This window comes from Hylobates moloch, unplaced genomic scaffold (assembly GCF_009828535.3).
Source record: "Hylobates moloch isolate HMO894 unplaced genomic scaffold, HMol_V3 SCAFFOLD_5, whole genome shotgun sequence".
Lineage (NCBI taxonomy): Eukaryota > Metazoa > Chordata > Mammalia > Primates > Hylobatidae > Hylobates > Hylobates moloch.
The window spans coordinates 94,888,225-94,908,756 of record NW_026652280.1 but is presented as its reverse complement, the minus strand read 5'-3'; the positions used below and the strand labels follow the sequence as shown (position 1 = coordinate 94,908,756).

Below are 20,532 nucleotides of genomic sequence, written 5' to 3'. Positions count from 1 at the left end.
TGAAGTGCAAGCCCCATTTAGAATAGAACAGAGGCTACTCAGCACCAGCTAATTGTTGCCTCATGGGGATGTGGTCCCAGTATGCATGAGGCACAGAAGTAGGAAGGAGAGTCTGGATTATTCTAGGAGCTGAATAAAGAACAGTGTGGCTGGAATGCTGTGAAAGAAGGAGTAGAGATGTGAGTAGGGGTCTTGTAGGCCTTGTCAATGCTTTGCGACCACCTAGCGGGAATGACTGGGGGCTGGCAGAGTGGGAAGAGTATTTTTATTCCCTTTCCAGGACAGCCAATCACAGCCATCTTACCTTATTCAAAGTAGTTTAATGGGGCTACCATTTCCTCAATTCTACAATAAAAATATTAAAGAGCAAGCTTACCTCCTGGGCAAAGAAAGTTTGTTTTTTGGTAGGAATTTTATAAGCATTGCGTGTTTTCTTCCCTGCTTGCAAAATGCATGATTTATCTTTTGAGAATGGGGCATCTGGGTCTTAATGTATTTAACTTTAGAACAATAGATTAGGTTATTGTTGATTAAATCCATTTGTTTCCCACAAGAAAACAAAAATGATTAGTTATATGGTGAGTACTGGGTAGTTTTCAGTTTTGTAAAGGAGATCTGTTCAAGAGGGTCCCATAACAATGATACCATTTACTGATATGAAAAAGCATAGTAGAAGAAAAGGCTTGATAAGAGAAATCAAGAGTTTTGATTTTTTTTTTTTTTTTACAGAGTCTCACTCTGTTGCCCAGGCTGGAGTGCAGTGGCATGATCTTGGCTCACTGCAACCTCTGCCTCCCGGTTTCAAGTGATTCTCCTGCCTCAGCCTGCTGAGTACCTGGGATTACAGGCACCCACCATCACACCAGGCTGATTTTTGTATTTTTAGTAGAGACAGGGTTTCACCATGTTGGCCAGGCTGGTCTCGAACTCCTGACCTCAAGTGATCCACCCGCCTCGGCCTCCCAAAGTGCTGGGATTACAGGCATGAGCCACCGCATCTGCCCAAAAGTTTTGATTTTTAAAAAAACTTTGATATATCTACCAGATATGCAAATGGTGATGCCAAGTAGGCAGTTAATGAGGTAAGCCAGGAGGTCAGGACTAAAGATGTGTTTGGGAACCATTAGCTTATAAAGGCTATTAAGGCAATAGGAATGGCTGACATCAGGTAAGAAGAGTACTTAAATGGAGAAGTGAAAGGGACCCACATGTGAGCCTTAGCTTCAGTCTTTACTGGTCCTGTGGAGGAGGCAGTGGATCTGCAAAGAGCCTGAGAAGCAGCTAGGAAGGAAGGAGTAAAACTTGGGGAATGTAGTGTCACAGAAGCCAAGAGAAGAGAATGTGGTATTTATGATAAACTGGGAGAAGATTGAAGAGATTGAAAGAAATATAACAATCAGGAATTCTATGTTTTAGTAGCTGGTCTATAATGACATGTGAGCTTAGCTTTCTTATGAGTTCTTTTCTTACTCACCTCTTAGCTATCCATAGATACGCCCTCAGTTTTTGTTTTGTTTGTGATCCTCCCCAGTGCAGTCCAGATTCAGGGTAGATTCTGGTAGATTTCCTGCTCTAGATGGATTAGTAGTGCCTTCCATGACATATCCCCTAATTTTCTTGCTGGTTTTGGGCACCCTAGATGTTGCAAATATTTTTCTATCTGCACTGACTTTACAGATTATTCCTTTTCCCTCTCTCAAGAACCTTGGAATTCTTCAAAGTTTCCACAGACACAAAAAAGCTTTATATATATATATATATTTTTTTTTTTTTTTTTTTTTTTTTTTGGGTCCCCTTGAAAGGAAAGCACTCTCTTACCTGCCCAGTGAGATTTCCTGAGCTTCAGGTCATGTTGCACGGACATGGCAGTAACCCTCTTTTTACTCTTTTCTTTGATGTCTCCATGAACCTAGAACCTATTCCTTGGAAACTCTTCCTTCTTCTTGATTACACTTCCCTATCTTGTCCTACTCCACTGACTAATACTGTAATTGATGGCTGGTATTTGAGATTAATTAACTTTGATGAGCTTTGTTTTTTTCTATTCTTTTCAGCCGTTATTTCAGTTTTTCCCCATTCCAACTCTCCAACCCCCTCCGTTTGAATCTTGTGGTCTTGAGAGCTGATCTGTGTCACATGTCTTGTTGTGCTGAAGGTTTGTGAGATGATTCTGTGTAATTCAGTAATAATAATTAATTTTTACTATTATTAATTTATGCAAATTATATCAGTAATTATACCAGCAATGCTGACTGACATTTATTGAGCTCCTTTATGTGGCTGAGAGCTATGCTAAGGACTCCAGGTGTATTGTCTTATTTTATTTTCACAAAACCCCATTACATATTCATTTATTTATTAAAACATTTTTTTGAACACTTGCTATATGCTAGATACTGTGTTAGGTGCTAGGGTTACACGGATAAACAAAACAGTTATTGTCTCTGTTCCTGAAGAGCTTAGGGTATAGTGGGAGAAATAGATGTTAAACAAGTAAAAATAAATATTTAATGATGTGATAAATGACCTAGAAGGTGTAACAGAATAATAAGATCTATTTTATTTTATTTATTTATTTTTTGAGACAGAGTCCCACTCTGTCACCCAGACTGGAATACGCTGGCACGATTTTGGCTCACTGGAACCTCCGCCTCCTGGGTTCAAGCAATTCTCCTGCCTCAGTCTCTCAAATAGCTGGGATTTTAGGGGTGAACCACCACGCCTGGCTAATTTTTTTGTATTTTTAGTAAAGACGGGGTTTCACCAAGTTGGCCAGGCTAGTCTTGAACTCCTGACCTCAAGTGATCTCCCCCCTTGGCCTCCCAAAGTACTGGCATTACAGGCATGAGCCACCATGCCCAGCCTGGAAGACTAATTTTAGATAGAGTGGTCTGGGAAGGTTTCTCTTAGGAGGTGACATATTTAAATTAAGACCTAAAGAACAGGAGGACCCCAGCAGGCAGGGGAAGGGCCTGCAGGAAGATGTAAATAATTAACATAAAGAACTTTTCCTTTAATAGAGGAGCTGAAAGAAGATCAGGGAAGCTACACAGAGAGTGTCGGAAGAGTAATGCTAGCTGAGGCTGGAGGTGGGCCAGACCATCCAGGGCCATGGAAACTGGATTTCTTTCTGAGTGCATTGGGAAGCCTGCAGGGTTTTAAGCAGGCAACTGAAGAATCCAATTTATATTAAAAACATTACTCTGGTCATCTTGTGGAGAGTGGGTTGGAGAGGGACAAGAACAAAAGTGAGAACTGTTCTGAGCTTAAGGTAGGATTCAGGTTAGAGGTGGTGATGGTTGGATACAGGATGGTGGTCAAGGAGTTGGAGGAGAAGTGGAAGGTCCAAGAAATATTTCTGAGGTAGAGTCCAAAGGGCCTGGTGACAAAGACACTGGAGTCAGGGATGACTTAGATTCTTGGCTCAAACAATGGAGCTGATGTGATACCATCCTCTTCCTTTTTCAGTCTGGGAGACTAAGGCTCCAAAAGCCTAGGCAATATGTCCCAGGAGATGTGTCTAATAAACATTGTACAAGTTAAGCATTCCAAATCCAAAAATCCAATATCCAAAATGCTCCTAAATCTGAGAGTTTGAGCACTGCATCAACATGAATGAAACTCAAGGGAAATGCTCACTGGAGCATTTTAAATTTCGGATTTTTGGATTTGGATACTCAACCACTAAATATAATGCAAATATTCCAAAATCTGAAAAAAAAAATTGTAATCTGAAACATTTCTAGTCCCAAGCATTTCAAAGGGATGCTCAACTTGTATCAGGATATGAGCATGGGCCCATCCAACTCCAGAGACTACACATGTAACCAACACACTGTATTATTTCTCAATAAGTCAATCCTGCTGCTTTCTAAAAGGAGAGAAGTGGTTGTCTTCCGGATTACAAACTCTCTGTCAACCATAATTCCATTTGCTTAGTTATCAAAGAGAGAGTCAATGCGCTGGTGTGTTATCTTAACATGTTTTGGCCTGAAGTGGATTGGAAAATATTATTTGAATCACATGCTGGAAATAATGTTATCCTTAGGTGTTTGACTCAGGTAAGCAGGTTTAAATCCAAAGGACTGGAGGTGATCATCCTATCCTAGATATTCAAATTCTGTTGCTGCGAACAAGAGGAACCAAGCTTCCTGTTCTTTGTTCTCTCTCATGGGATCAGAAGATGGGTCATTCCTGAATTCCTTTGAGGCCTTTCAGCAACTTACACGACATTGTCAAGGGCAGTTGCCCTGGAAAAAGTGGGTTTACTCTGTGGGAAAAAGAGGAAGATGAAGTAGGTTAATTGGAACTGGAACCTCAGCCCACCTCTCACAACTACGGAGAGAGGATTGGAGACTACAGACAGGCAGATAGTAGATATATTGATAGCATAGGGCAGGATTAAATTAAAAATCATGTAATTTGAAAACTCAGTTATGCATGGTGATCCTAATACAAAATAACTTCTTGCATATGTTTTGGTGATGTCCTGAGAGTTTCCGTATGCTGCTGGTGTTTGTGCATCTGTAAAATGACCCTTTTATTTTTACTTTATTTGCAAAATCGTAGGTCTGTGGAGAGAGGTAAGACCATAAAAACGTGGAGCAATTGTGGGCTTACCTCTTTGGAATGATTAATTGTGGAGTAAATTGTGATAGTATCATTTTTTATAGGTGTCCAGATTTCCGTTTCCTGTAAAAAGAATCATACCAATTTGGCTTACACAGAGACAAAGAAGTTAATGCATAGATATATTCTTAGGAAAGACTGTGTGACAAAAAAGAGAATAGGTCAAAGTTCTTCCAGAGGAAGGGCGGGGAATGTTCAGTGGAAGACCAAGCACGACTAGCTATTAAACTTGTGGGAGTTTAGTGGCATTTCCTGAGCCCTAAACAGAACAGCAACACTGCAGCAAACCAGTGGGCTCAAAAGCCAGAGAAAGGCAGCCTTGCTGTACGAAGGGAAGGAAGTATTCTTGTCCTTTGTCCAGCTCTACTTTCCTTCCTCCGTTTTTAAGAAAAAACGTATATACCAGATAGTTATATGTTTTGTCTCAAATTTTTACTAGCTATGACTGAAACTGCCCATTTTGCCTGCTCCATCTTTTGCTATAATTCTAACTGCCTTGTCATCATGTCACTGGGGTCTCCTCAAGCATGGGGAATTGGTAGAATAGGAACACTCAGCCTTAAGCATGGCTCTGCCTGGAATGCACATTACAGAAATAATAGCAGAAGTCCCTACGGCCCTCAAAGAACCTACTCAAAGATTTTAACACTTTAAATTAATGAAGAAGTATTTAGAGAATTATCAAGATCTCGACTGGGCACAGTGGCTCATGCCTGTAATCCCAACACTTTGGGAGGACGAGGCAGGTGGATCACTTGAGCGCAGAAGTTTGAGACCAGCCTGGGCAACATGGTGAAACCCCGTCTCTACAAAAAGTAGAAAAATCATCCTGATGTGATTGTGCTCGCCTGTAGTCGCAGCTACTTGGGAGGCCGAAGTAAAAGGATCACCTGAGCCTCAGGAGGTTGAGGCTGCAGTGAGCTGTGATCGTGCTACTGCACTCCACCCTTGGTGACAGAGTGACACTCTGTCTCAAAAAAAAACAAAAAACTAAAAACAAACCAACAAAAAAAAAACAAAAAAAACCTCAAACTCTCCAAAGCACATTTTTTTTTCTTTTTGCTAAGGAGAAAGCTAACAAATTTGTGGGAAATTAGTTTTTTGATTTGTCAGAGTGTGAGTTGACTTGTCTTCAGGAGGAATTTGCAAAGGCAATAGAAATGTCTGAGCAAGTGAGAGTACCCCTTCTTGCTTCCTGTCATCAAGGAGCATACTTTGCAAATATAGGTGAAGGGAATCCAAGATTTCTAGCTAGATCATTGCTTACATCATTTGGAAAATCTTAAGCTTTCCTGGCTTATTTTTCAGAAAACTGGCCTCACAAAATGTATAGTATTATTTAGAGACGTGCCACCTGCAGGTCCTTTATTTAGGGGTGGTGGGGAGTTGCAGATGCATGACAGATGAGTTGCTGATGCTTGACCAAGGCCATCCTGTTATGTTGCTAGATGAGAGGGGAGGAGTGAACCATTGCTCGTGGTTTAGTGGCCTCTACTGTGCCCCCTTCCCCTCTTGAGAGACTACTTCTGAGCTCCTCTAAGACCCCTACATGTAGAGTGAGAAGTCAGCCGCCTGCTATAGAACTATGTCTATAGGAAACTTTCAAACTTAGTGGAACTCTGACCCATTCAGCAAGTATTTACTGGTCATTATGCTAGGATATAGGGCAAGAGAGAGGAAGACATAATTTGTACTTTCAGTCAGCTTGTAATTAAGCTGAAGGGACAAGACTTACTGATGCATCAAGCAGTTGGAGAGTTGGAGAACCGTGTAAGGCAGGGTATGAATAAACATTCCCTTAAGGGCGAGAAAGGCAGACACCAGAGTGGTCTAGCACATAACTTTGCAGCCCCTGTCGCTGTGGCTGTCTTCTCCTCCCCTCAGTGGTCATTTGATCAGTCAGATGGTTATGGTGACAAGTTTGTGAACAATGGCTGTAAAACTGACAACAATGGCGTATAAAGCTGAAAGGACTCACCCTGTTTGAATGAGTGACTGAAGCATACACAGTGTTGTTCGCTGGAGAGACTGAAACATACTCTATGTTCCCTGCGGACTCTGCTGTTAACATAGGAAGGCACAGTCAATGGCACAAGGACTCTGGGACTTCTCTCCCAGGACTTTGCCCTCCCCAGAGCACACTGTGTCCCCAGATAGGCAGGTGTTTGAAGCATCGCCTTTCCTGAGGGATCATTCATTCTTGACAGTCTTTGGAGCTCTGGGTGAACCTTCTCAGTCATGTGGTCTATTTCTGACCACATCTCTTGGGGTAGGAGGTGGTGTTGAGGTCCCCTAAAGCCTCAGAGTCTCCCTCAGCCTTCACATGTGGGTCAGGAAGCTCCTGGGACCAAATAGCACTGCCTATGGAAGAGCTAAAGACACCTCGTTGGCAAACATAATGGAGCCAGTTATTTCACATACGAGATATTATTAAGCTTTTCAGAGGTCCCTATAAGAGGGTTTGATTATTTCGAAGATGAGGAACTGGAGGCTCAGAAAGCTTAACTGACTTGTGCAAAGCCATACAGGCGGTGATGAAACAGGAACTCAAATGCATGTCTTCTGACTTCAAACCTTAGGCCTTTTCCTCTGCAAGTGATGTCATGCATCACTCATGCATGAAATGAGACCCAAAGCCAATCTGAGTCCAGAGCCTGTGTTTGTGTTTCTATATCATGTTTTCTCTTTCCACTGTGTCTATCCATTGCCCAGACCCTGGCTGAACAGTAATGATGCAGTCAGACAGTTTGGTTTTGTGCCTTGGATGCTCTAATCCTGCCTGTGCCCTGGACTTGCTGGGTGACAAGGGATGATCCCTTTCACTGGGACTTAGTTTCTCCATCAGCAGGGTGGTGAATGAACCTGATATCACCAAGATAAACTGTGTGAGCGACTGGTTCACATGCCTATGCCTGTGAACCATGTAGGACCCATGATTACAGATCATCTCCCCTCACACCATGTGGTCTGAGTAATGACATTCTGACTCCTTCCTCTGTCATTATCCAGCCCTCTGCCATCCCCCTCTCTCTTCCATTTGGCTCTTCCCATCTGCTTTATGTTGGAGAGTTAAGAGTCTGAATGCTCACCGGGGCCCTGTGTTCGCTGAGTAGACAAAGGTAGGGAATCTGAAAAATAAAACCAGAAAATTGAAATGTGTGACAGCAGTGGGAGAGGCATTTCACCCCCAACCCCATGAGTGTTGGGATGTGGTGGGAGGGGACCCAAAAGGAAGGACAAGCAGCCCTGAGACAGGGTCCCACTTTTCCCAGTAGGACATTTCTCTCAGGATATTAGCAGGTGCAAGATCACATCCAGGGATTATCTCAGTGGACTAGCTGAACCAGGGTTTGCAGCCTCCCTCCCTCCTCCTGTCTTCCACAAGAGGTCCTTGGGAATCAGAGGCCCCAAGCTCTCAATCCCTGGAACCTTGGAGAAGAGACAAGTAGGAAGAAAGGAAACCTGCCTCTTCTTTTCCTCAAAACAAGTAACAGCAGTATGATGAAAATGGTGACTATGCATATCCCAGAAACCATAAACGGAATCATTTTGGTATCTGTATATTGAATTTTAACATCTGAAAAGAGAAAAAAGAAATGACATTTGAGACACATCAATTGAGGCCCACTGTTCTTGGAGCCTCTGTGGAGCCTCTTCTAGGCCATCTTTGGGGACTAGGTAGGTTTGTCTATACCCGGAGGCTCTGGGGTGGGAGTCCTATGTGGCAGGCAGGGAAGGGTGGGGCCCAGTGGAGTTAGGGGGAGAAAGCAATCCTACATTCCCAGGCCTTTGATTTTGGGTTCTGAGTGGGTTGGAGGAGGGGTTGGGGAATAGAGAGGAAGGAAGGAGAGCCCTCTGGGAGTACTGAGAGATGCAGAGCTCCAGAGGGCATCTGTCCCCTCCCAGCAGCATTTTCTGCCTCCCACTGGGCCACTGTTTTGGAAATTATGTAGGAGGCGAGGATGCGGTAAACCCCATAGCTGCTCAAGGCTCTCAGACCTGAGGCAGGCTGTTACCTCCGCAAAGCTTCTGGGCAGAGACAGAGAAGGATAAATTACTGACAGCATTCTCTGCTATGCAGGTGTAGTCCTGTTCACTGGAAATCCTGGGGTCCCAGGAGATAGTGAGGTTTGGCTGACTTGAAAGTGTGTTTCCCAAGGCCTCCCATCTGAATGAGGCATTGTCATCTGCATCCTCCACAGAGCAAGTCAGATGGAGCTCGCAGGTCTTATTCTGAAATAGCTGACTGTGACTGGTAACTTGTATGTTCCTCAGTTGTCCTGTTTGCAGAAAAAAAAAGATCCAGATTAAGGACAAATGTCTTGGCTCAGCCCCCTGTGAAAAGCATCCTTCACCTCAATGTTTTCTATTTCACCTTTGCTGTGTGTTATGGTCTGTAGACTCTGTAAATGACTCTGCTTATATTGCCTAATTGATGGTAGCAAGGTCTGGGATTACCAAATGATGCGGGCCATCAGTATGGGGCAGGATAGTCAGCAGAAGTGGGAAGGGAAAGACTGAGGTTCCCATCAACTAGTTGGGTAGTTTTGGGGTGGTCATTTTATATTTCTGGTCTCCAGTTTATCCCTGGGGTCCCTTCTAGTCCTTGCACTCTGCCCCTGTGTAAAGACAATTTGGAGACCAAGCCAAGAACTCTGAGGGCACCTCAGTGAGGTCAGAAGCCAAGAGACCAGGTGGAAGAGTCCTGTTTCCTCTGCTATCAGAATTACCTAACTGAGGTGGAAGATGGAAGCATCACTTCCTTGGGGAATTTGAATCTATGGGGATCCTGGTTCCTACTGTATCTAAAGCTGGTTCCAATAGTGAGAAAGAGACTCAGATGTAGAAGGTCAGCAAGACAGAAAGGAAAATGCTGAGAACCAAAGAAGTGGGGAAGGAAGAAATGAAGAAGCTGAGAGAGCAAGCAAGCAATTCGGGGGAGCAAAGAAGTGCAGCGTATCTAGGCATGTGAGATGACATGTGATGCAGATATTTCTGAGAGCAAAGGCCAGGAAATATTGCCTAGTAAGATGTAACTGTGAACCAATTGGAACATGTGAGCAAGACAGAAAAGGCCACTGACTTAGCCTTGGCCTGAAGTTTGAAGTAAAGATGACCCAACCAGGAAGAGAATGACTCCAATTCTCGGATTAGAAGAGACCAAGTAACGCTTTAAGCTTAGTTGAGTAGGGGTTGTGGAGTATCTGTATTGAAATCTTGCCAGAACAGAGTATTCATGTATGGGAAAAGTGTTGGATTTGGAGTCAAGACCTGAATTTTGTAATTTACTAGCTACATGACCACGAACAAATTGTTGCTATATCCAAGCCTCAGTTTCCTTATCTGTAAGACCAGGTAATAATACCCACTTCTCAGGTAATTTTGAGGAATAAATGAGACAGTGCCTAGTACAGGGATGGCAAATATTTGGCATGAAAGTCACATCTCCCTCATCCAGTGTTGATGGCTGAACTGAAAAAAAAATCCATCTTTTTCCACTTAATGAATATGTAAGGACATTTCCACATGTATGTAAGTGTGTAAGTATATCTCAAACTTGGTATAGTCTAAAGGACTCCTGTTTTTCTCTCCCAAACCTTCTCAACCTGCAGTTTTCCCCATCTGACTTGTTGACAACTGCATCCTTCCTATCACTGAGGCCAAAACCCCTGGAGTTATCGCTGACTCATATCTTCATCTCATACTCCCACATCAGGAAATCCTGGTGGCTTTACCTTCAAAATATGTCCAAAATGCAACCACTTCTCACCATCTCCACCTCTACCACCCTGATCCAAGCTAGCATCAACTCTTGTTTGGACTATTGCAATGGTCTCCTAATTGGCCCATTGGCTTCTACTCTTCCCCCTTGAACTCTATTCTCAACAGAGCAGCCAAAGGAATCCTTTAGACAAGTAAGTCAAATCATATTACTTGTTTGCAAAACCTTCTGATGGCTTTCAGTGTCACTGAGAGTAGAAGCCAAAGTCTTTGTGATGGCTCTCAGTCCTTTTGCGATGTGGCCCCTGTTTCCTTTCTGGCCTCATTTTCTATTACCTCCTCCTTACTCTGCTCCTGGACTTTCGGCCTCCTTGGTGTTTCTTGAGTAGACTAGGCACAGGGGATCTTGCTATCTATGCTGGATGGCGTGTCTTCCAGTTATCTGCATGGCACACTTCCTCACTTCCAACAGGTCTTGGCTCAAATGTCATCTTTTCAATGAAGCCTGATCTGATCACTCCTTTTAAAATTGTCCCCTGCTCCCTGGCACTCTTGATGCTTCTTATGCTGTTCTAATCTCTCCTTTGTTCATACCATTGAGGGCTTTCTTACATGCTATATCACTTGTTTATATGTTATGTGAATTGTTTGTCACCTGCTTCTACTTCCCTTCCAGAATGTCTGCTCCATGAGGACACTGATCTTTGTCTGTTTTGCTTACTGATGTATTCCAGGTGCCTATAACAGTGCCTTGGACGTTATCCATGTCTAACAAATATTGTTGACTCAATTAATAAACTTATCATGGCTTCAACATTTTCTTAACACTGAACTCTAGGCAGTTGTATTAGTTTGTTTTCACACTACTATAAAGATACTACTCGAGACTGGGTACTTTATAAACAAAAGTGGCTTAATTGACTCACAGTTCTACATGGCTGGGGAGGCCTCAGGAAACTTACAATCATGACAGAAGGGCAAGGGGAAGCAAGTCACGTCTTGCATGGCAGCAGGAGAGAGAGAGAAAGGGCAAGGAAGTGCCACGCTTAATACCACCAGCTTTCATGAGCGCTCACTATCATGAGAACAGCATGGAGGAAACCTCCCACATGATCAAATCACCACCCACCAGGTCCCTCCCTTGACATGTAGGGATTACAATTCGAGATGAGATTTGGGTGGGGACACAGAGCCAAACCATGTTAGCAGTCACTCCCAATTAATTGGTATTGGCCCATAAAATCAAATCTTTGCCATTCATATTCTGGCACATACCAAGAGATTGATCAATGTTAAAAATCAAACCTAACTTATACCTTGAAATTCTTTGCACTATTGTAAAACTACCTGGTGTAGCTTACACAGTTCTCTGTGTATGTGACTTTGAAGGAGATGGCACTCTAAAAAGCCCTGAAAGAGATCAGCATTGAGCCTCAAGAGGGTGGTTGTCACAAGATAAGTCATACTTGGTCTTCTCAACAATGTTAGAGGAACATTATCTCAGCAAATATGATGAAGCCTGGTACCCATTTCAGGCTTTCCATTGGATGAGTCTCTCTTCTCTCCAGTGTCCTACACTGCCTTGATAATTACTGGTCACCCAGGGTGATTCTGCCTGTAGTGGGTTGAATAATGACCTTAGAAAAGATCTGTCTGTGTCCTAATTCCCAGAATCTGAATATTACCTTATCAGAAAAAAGGGTCTTTGCAGATGGAATTAAGTTATATGAGATTATCCAGTATAATCTGGATAGTCCCCAAACCCAATGACAAATGTTCCCATAAGAGAAAAGCAAAGGGATGTCTGAGACAGACAGAAGAGAAGGAGGCAACCTGACTATGGAGGTAGAGATTGGTGTGATGCAGCCACAAGCCAAAGAAAACCAAGGAGTGTTGACAGCAACCAGAAGCTGGGAGAGGCAAAGAGCAGATTGCCCGCTACGGCCTCCAGAGGAGGCACAGCCCTGCCCACACTGTGATTTTGGACTTCTGGCCTCCAGAACTGTGAGAGAATATGAATTTCTGTTACGCCACCTACTTTATGGTATTTCTATTTCAGCAGCCTCAGGAAAGTAATACATTGCCCCAGGGTGATTTTTCCTTTTTAGTTAGTATAGAAGTTTTCCAGACATCACCTCTTTCCCATTACATTTACCTGTTCGGTGTTCTATTCTTCAGGGACATGACTTTGACTAATCTAACACGATAAACCTGCCAGATATTCAGGGGATACTAAAAGTTAACATGTAATCTGTCTGTGGAGACATTTTATTTTAACAGTGCTTTTTTGAGTACCATGTCTTAACCCAAAGGACTCTGAGTGAATTTTAGACACTACAGGCCCTCAAGTGGATAAAAATTACAGAATTTCAGTGGCCTTTAATGTTTTCTGGTCTGATTGCCAATTTAATGCTTGAATCTCCTGCTAAGTGATTATTCTAAAGCCATTAATTGCATCTCTGAATATCACTGATTGCTAGAGAGGTATTTTCTGATATTGACTCGTAAGAAATCTCATTATAGTTTCCATAATTTTATGTTGATAACATTTTCGTTCTTTTTAATCTTGGGAAGACAGATTGTTGACTGGTGATTAATATATGCCGTCGGGGGGAAATATTGTTAAAAATCAAATAACCTTGACAGAAAGGATGTTTCTCATTATCAGCCTATCTTTGCAGATAATTTTCTAGGTAGACCACTGTTCTGTACACAGACCACTCTACTGGGTCAGACTAGCCTTTGTGAAAAGGCAGGTGTCGTGGCAGGTAGTTATGTGGGAAGTGCTACCATTACTCTCTCTGTGACTTGTAGGCAAATCACTGTGACTGAGGCTGTGCCTCAAGGGTATAAGGTCTGTACCTACCTCATGGAGCCTTTGTGAGAATTACATGGCAAATACATGTAGTGCACAAGGCAACACTATCATAAATATCTGATTTCCATTACTTCTGCTACAAATGGTTGAAGAAGACCATTTTATCGGAGTGAAGTAATTCTGGGCTGGGACACAAGACTTAGGCTGTGTCCTCAGCTGTCATTAACTGGCTTTGCAATGTCATTGTGTTGACACTGACTCAACAACTCCAAATGCCATATTCTTTACCACTAGGCGACAGTGCACATTTGAAGTCACATAGGATTGAAATACACGTATGTTTTTCAGTCCATATGGAATTAAACCCCGTATTTTGACTTACTTAATATCCTCAGAGTGTAACTGGACAGCTTTAAAGAGGTCTCTGTGGATATCTGGGCACTGTAAGAGCATGTGTCTTCCATCTCCAGGTTGCTGAGTTGCAGGGAGTAGGACTGGGTGAAGCTCAGTCGCTTTCCCTGTTTCGGATTAGTTATGTGGATTTCTGGACTTTTGGTTTCACAGAGTACTATGAAGGCAAGAGATGTTCCATTGCAAAGCCAAGTGATGATGTTGACCTTCTCTCCTGCAGGAAGCTCCAGGGGAAGAGTTACTGACTCCCCCAGAATCCCGTTCACCATCAATGGGGTTGAGCTGCTTTGTGAAACTACGTTCCCTGTAAACACAGAAGGAAAGGTTTTAAAAATGTTCCTGACCATCTCCCTGCCAAGTCCTGCACCCTTTCACCTAACTCTGCCAGTCTCTTAGAGCTCTCTGATACCAAAACTCAGAGATACGACAGAGTAGGAAAGGGTAAGGAGATGTTTCTAAATGAATAATCACAGTCCCAGAGCTTCACCTCCAGCAAAATGTCAGCCATTCTTGGTTAGTAGGCAGCTAGTCTAGATGAAACTGGCCCAGTCCATGCTGTGTCCTACACTGGCTGGTCACTTCTAGGTCATAACTATACTTTGTGATCCTAGCCTCTGAATTCCTTGGACATTAGGTTGAGGGGGACAGGAAACTATAGCCTCCAAAAACTGCAAGTCTTTGCTAATAAAGCATAATTAAAGCCTGATATTTACTGATTACCTACTGTGTGTCCAACATAGTAGGCTTGTGCAACTTAGAAGGCTGGTAACAGGGACTAATATCAGGGATTTATAGGATAGTCAGTTCTTCTTATACATTATTTCATTGATGCTGACTACAGTCTGTGAGGCAGGCAGGATGGATATTATTACTTCCATTTATAGATAAAGGAACTGAGCCACAGAAAAGTTAACTAATTTTCCCAGGGTTGCACAGCTAAAGAATAGCAGAGTCAGGATTCAAACCCAGGTCTTCTGACTCCAGTGACTTTGTGCTCTCTTCATGATACCAGAATATTTTTTTTTATTCTCTCAGAAAGATTATAGTGTAGTTATTGAGGAGACAAAATGGATACATATAGAAATAATAAATATAATTTCAAAGTAACACATGATGGCCATATTCTTGTGAGCTTATTCAGAACTATCAATGTTTAAGCAAAAACGGTGAAATGGTCACAATGATTCTTAAAGACGATGCTTCCTTAGCATCCTTTCCCAAATTCTTAGCAATTATCACACTATTTTGTAGTCTTGTTCACCGGTTTGTCTAACTGACCATGCCTTAATTAACCTTGCATGTCAGTACTCAGCACCATGTCTGACACATAGTAGAGTCTGTGGAAATGTTCTAGCGGGTCAATGAATAAATAACCATAACCATTACCTCAACCTTCTCAGGATCTCTTGCTTCTTTTTCTTAAAAATTTCAACTTTTATTTTAGATATGGGGGTACATATGCAGGTTACATGGGTATATTGCACACAGATAGTGGGCATAATAACTAATAGGTAGTTATTCAACCCATTACCTGTTCCCTTCCTTCCCCCTCTAGTAGTCCACAGAGTCTATTAATCCCATATTTATGTCCATGTGTGCTCAGTGTTTAGCTCCCACTTATAAGTGAGAGCATGTAGTATTTGGTTTTCTGTTCCTGTGTTAGTTTGCTAGGATTATGGCCTCCAGCTCCTCCAGTGTTGCTGCAAAAGACATGATTTTATTCTTTTTTATGGCTGGTTAGTATTCCATGGTGTATATGTACCACATTTTCTTTATCCATTCCATCATTGATGGGAAGCTAGGTTGATTCTGTGTCTTTGCTATTATGAATAGCATAGTATGAACATACAAGTGCATGTGTCTTTTTGGTATAATGATCTGTTTTCCTTTGGCTATATACCCAGTAATGGGATTGCTGGGTTGAATGGTAGCTCTGTTTTAAGTTCTTTGAGAAATCTCCAAACTGCTTTCCACAGTGAAAATTTACATTTCCCAATAACAGTGTATAACTGTTTCTTTTTCTCTGCAACCTCACCAACTGGGACCTAGCACCTATTTTCTTTTTTTATTTTTTGACTTTTAATAATAGCCATTCTGACAGAATGAAGGGTCCAGTTTCAATCTTCTGCATATCGCTATACAAAAATACAAAAAAGTGTATTAGTGTATTCTGAGTTTTCTGTTGTCTTCCAGCTGTCATTCTGACAGAATGACTATTATTAAAAAGTCAAAAAAGTGTATTTGTCCATTTTCACACTGCTAATAAAGACATACCCAAGAATAGTAATTTTAAAGGAAAAATGTTTAATTGACTCACAGTTCCACATGGCTGGGGAGGCCAAGGTGCGAAGGAGGAGCAAAGTCACTTCTTACATGGTGGCAGGCAAACAGAATGTGTGCAGGGGAACTCCCCTTTATAAAACCATCAGATCTCATGAGACTTATTCACTATCATGAGAATAGCACAGGAGAGACCTACCCCCATGATTCAATTACCTCCTACCGGGTCCCTCCCAGGACATGTGGGACTTATGGGAGCTCTACAGTTCAAGATGAGATTTGGGTGGGGACACAATCAAACCATATCAAAAACCAAACCAGCATCTATTGTTTTTTTTTTTTTTTGACTTTTTATAATAGCCATTCTGACTGGTGTGAGATGGTATTTCACCGTGGTTTTGATTTGGATTTCTCTGATGATTACTGATGCTGAGCATTTTTTCATGTTTGTTGACTGCTTGTATATCTTTGTTTAAGAAGTGCCTGTTCATGTCCTTTGCCCATTTTTTAATGGGGTTATTTGTCTTTTTGCTTATTGGTTTAAGCTCCTTATAGATTCTGGATATTAGAACTTTTGTTGGATACATAGTTTGCAAATATTTTCTCTCATTCTGTAAGATGTCTGTTTAATGATAGTTTCTTTTGCTGTGCAGAAGCTCTATAGTTTACTTAGGTTCCACTTGTCAATTTTTGTTTTTGTTGCAATTGCTTTTGGGGACCTAGCCAAAAATTATTTGCCAAGGCCAATGTCAAGAAGGGTATTTCCTATTTTTTTCTAGGATTTTTATAGCTTGAGGTTTTACATTTAAATATTTGATCCATCTTGAGTTAATTTTTGTATATGGTAAAAGGTAAGGGTCCAGTTTCAATCTTCTGCATATGGCTAGCCAGTTATCCAGCACCATTTATTGAATAGGGAGTCCTTTCCCCATTGCTTGTTTTTGTTGGCCTTGTCAAAAATCAGATGGTTGTAAGGGTGTGGCTTTATTTCTGAGTTTTTTGTTCTCTTCCTGTTGTCTATGTGTCTGTTTGTATACTGGTACCATGCTGTTTTGTTTACTATAGTCTTCTGGTATGGTTCGAAGTCAGATAGTGTGATGTCTCTGGCTTTTTTGTTTTTGCTTAGAATTGCTTTGACTATTTGGGCTCTTTCTTTTTTGATTCCATATGAATTTTAGAATGTTTTTTCTAATTCTGTGAAGAATGACATTGGTAGTTTGATAGGAATAGCATTGAATCTAGAAATTGCTTTGGGTGGTATGGCCATTTTAATGATGTTGATTCTTCCAATCCATGGGCATGGAACGTTGTCATTTCTGAGAGTTTCTTCTTTCTTATGAGAGGAGCTAAATAGGGGAGGAAATGTCTCTTGGCGTCCTAGTGCTCAGCTCCTGGGTGAGCTTGCACTTCCTCTCTCTTTCATGAATTGTCATATGGGTTCCAGGCACATGAGCATTGCTGTCATCAACATCTTTCCCATCAGCATTTTAACACACTGCTATTTGTCATCTTGACTTCTCTTTCCTCTGAATCACATGGGTGAATACCACAAGCAACATTTTGAGCAGAATATCCAGATACCAGAGAATACAATGATATGATTCTATTTATTTAAAGTTGATAAACAGACAAATCTATGCTGTCAGAAATCAAGAGAGTGGTTACCTTTAAGGAGGAGGGAGAGGTGGTGAATAGGAGGGAGTATAAAGGAAGGATCCTGGAATGCTAATAATGTCCTATCTCTAGATCTGTGTTTGGCTACACAGATTTGTTCATTTTATAATTCATTGAGCTGACATTTAAGATTCGTATAGTTTTTCTCTTTGTATTTCAGCTTAAAAAGTTAAAACAGTAACAAAAGCAAAACAAAATCATGTCTATGGTCTATAAGGACCAAAATGATCTGGCCATTTCTCTTTCTTTGACCTAATTCCTATATTCTCCCCCTTGTTCACTTTGCTCCAGCCTGCTTGGCTATTCCTTGAACAGGCCAGGGCTTTTGCATTTGCAATCCTTTCTGTCTGGAATGTACTTTCTCCAAGTATCCATGCAGCTCACTCTTTTGTCTCTATAAAGTCATTAATGCAAACATTCCTGCTCAGAGAGTTTAAAGAAGTGTGACCACTCTTTTCACACCATCAGCCCCCATCCACCCTTGCACATCCAGCTGCCTTTGGATTTACCATCTAGTACTTACCATCCAGTATACTTTATAATTTACTATTTGTTTTTGTTTATTTTCTCACCTCTCCACTAGACTGTAATCTCTATGGAGAAAAAGATTTTTGTCTGTTTTGTCTACTATTGTGAACATTCTTGAACAGTGCCTGGCATATAGTAAGCATCCCATGAATATTTACTGAGTGAATGGACATATCTCCATTCCATCTCTTGGAGGTTTTCTGTCTGGAATGTTAAAGCTCAGTTCCTTTGGGTAGGGGGTCTGGGCTTACTCAGTGGTCCAAGGACTCACCAGGAGCTGTTCTTCCCTTGCCTAGAACACTCTTTTAAGTTTCATTGATTTTATAGATTGAAATAATTAGTTTATGTAACAAGTCATTCATTCTAATATTTGCTAACTTCTGTGCTAATTCAATTAGTAAAACCTTAGGAACCATGGCATTCAGACCATATTTATTAGGTCTGTTTTATGTACCAGTTTCTGGACCGGAAACTGGGAATATAAGACACTGTCAGTCCTCTGGGTCCATCATCTGATAGAGGAGCCTGACAGGTAAATGAGTAGTTAGTTCTGATGTGGTGGGTTGGGCATTGAGCTAGTGTAAGGCTTGCCTCTGCATTGCCCCCATATCACTATTGCACTTAAACATGCAATTGCAAGCAGTTCTTTCTCTTTGTTATAATTACAAGATTATTTTCCTTTCTTTTCCATAATCTTGAGGTCTGGGATTCTGATTATTATTTCTATATTCCTAGAACTTAGCACACAATTTCTAGCTCAATAAATGTTGAATTGTTAGAGATACGTGCTCCATGGGAGCAAAAATTTAGAGAATCATGGACTGGGGACAGTTGGGAGTTGTCAGGGAACAGTTCACAGGAGATGACACTGTAGTAAAGTCCTGAATAAAAACTATGAGTTCTCCATTACTTAATTATTTGTAATTCTTCCAAGAATGCCTTGCCTTTTTTTTTTTTTTTTTTTTTGCACTGCTTTTCCCTCTGCTTAAAATGCCCTTCTTCACCTTTCCTACATGGTAAGCTCCTATTTATCCTTCAAGGATGAGCTAAAATATCCGTTTGCCTCTGCTTATATTTATGGGGATTTTGCATTGGTACACGGGGAAGGGGAGAAAGGAGTTTGTGGTGAAGGAAAGGGAGAAGGAGCACAGGATAGAAGATATGGTAGGAATAATTCCTCACAGACCCAAAACCAAACCAAAGCAAAACTAGATTCGAGACAATATGCTTAGGGACAGTGAAGGTCAGATGCTACTGAAAATGTTTAAAAGACCCTACGTGAGACTTTGGACAGGAGCAGAGCTGCTTCAGGGCCAAGGTGTTGTGGTGTGGCCCAGAGGGCACACGGAGGTCCTTTTCTCTGCTCTGCCAGGAATCAACACTGATGCTTTGGGAGCATCCGGGACCAGCACCCTTGGCATGGATATTGATGTTCTTGGAATAGGCAGGGCATCTAAATGGCTCTGCTGGCATCCTGTGTGGAGGACTAGAACCAGAAAAGGAGATTAAGAATGGGAAAGATGCCTCATGTTGGCCACAGCTCGTAGGCTGCTTTGGGGACTCATGGGAAGCTTTCCTTTGAGACTCTCATAAGTCACTGGGGAACCCCCTGCAACATGAAGGTGGTGCTGAGGTCTTGCCCATCCACTGGTGAGGATGTCAAGACAGCAGACATTTGGGGTACATTTGTTTACAAGTTTCATCTACTATATGACGTGTTTTGGGGAACTCAAATAATATCTTAGTCAGCATTGTATTTTCCCATAACCTGATCCAGGGAACTCAGTGAATGTTAAGTAGATTGGGATTAGAATAGAGAAGTTTTTCAGGGTTACCTGATTAGTGGAGGGTTAGTTTGGAAGGTGTTAAAAAACATGAAGTATTTTTGAAAATTGGCAAAGTATAAAGAGAGCAGTGTCTTAGGAAAGAGAGGAGAGAGGTAGAACTAAGCAGATTCTGAAAAAGAGAGAAAAGTCAAGAAACTTTGGGGTTTCTAACCTGCGGGACTGGCTTAGGCCCATCTATGGCTAACAGGGATATAGCAAGCTGTGTTAGCTCCGCAGGAGGCAAGTACAGTATGAAAGAGAGTAGGGGCTGATTTCTCAAGAGAATTAAAACAGAAGGGAAGAAAACCATTGTCAGGATATTGAGAAGAAGGTAGGACAAATGGAAGTTACTCTTTAGGGTAACAGAGTCCTGAGCAAATTTGGAGCAAAGGGAAGCAGCTGGGAGAAAAAGAAAAAACTTAAGATATGGTGAAAGGGAGTGTTCAAAACAGTGTCATTTCTGAGGAGGAAGCCAGGTTGGGCTTAGGAGCATAAGTGAAAAGGTTAGTCTTGGGTGGAGGTGGTTCTCCTTTTCTTTTGAGACTGAAAAGAATAAGGTTAGAGATCTCAAAAGATTTAGAGGGTAAAGGGGAAGAAGTTGGAATATTTCACTTACGTGTTCTCAAAGTTGTTCTAAGAGAAGTA

General features: G+C 41.7%; 1 protein-coding gene across 3 annotated transcripts in view; it reads right to left on the bottom strand.

Moving 5' to 3' along the window:
* Positions 1–2,297: 2,297 nt before the first annotated feature.
* Positions 2,298–20,532, bottom strand: part of SLAMF6 (SLAM family member 6) — a 30,817-nt gene continuing 12,582 nt past the window's right edge. Inside the window, exons 1-8 of one of the 3 annotated variants that reach the window (XM_058439121.1) lie at positions 14,067–14,119; positions 13,551–13,883; positions 8,646–8,909; positions 8,096–8,206; positions 7,719–7,757; positions 6,608–6,690; positions 4,621–4,692; positions 2,298–4,270 (exon numbers count right to left, since the gene is read on the bottom strand). In XM_058439121.1, the coding sequence (XP_058295104.1) occupies positions 4,223–4,270; positions 4,621–4,692; positions 6,608–6,690; positions 7,719–7,757; positions 8,096–8,206; positions 8,646–8,909; positions 13,551–13,848 (915 nt within the window). In that variant the 5' untranslated portion in view covers positions 13,849–13,883; positions 14,067–14,119 and the 3' untranslated portion in view covers positions 2,298–4,222. Of the gene's footprint in view, positions 4,271–4,620; positions 4,693–6,607; positions 6,691–7,718; positions 7,758–8,095; positions 8,207–8,645; positions 8,910–13,550; positions 13,884–14,066; positions 14,120–20,532 lie in introns of those variants that run through there. The other 2 variants (XM_032153977.2, XM_032153979.2) reach the window with 2 other exon arrangements.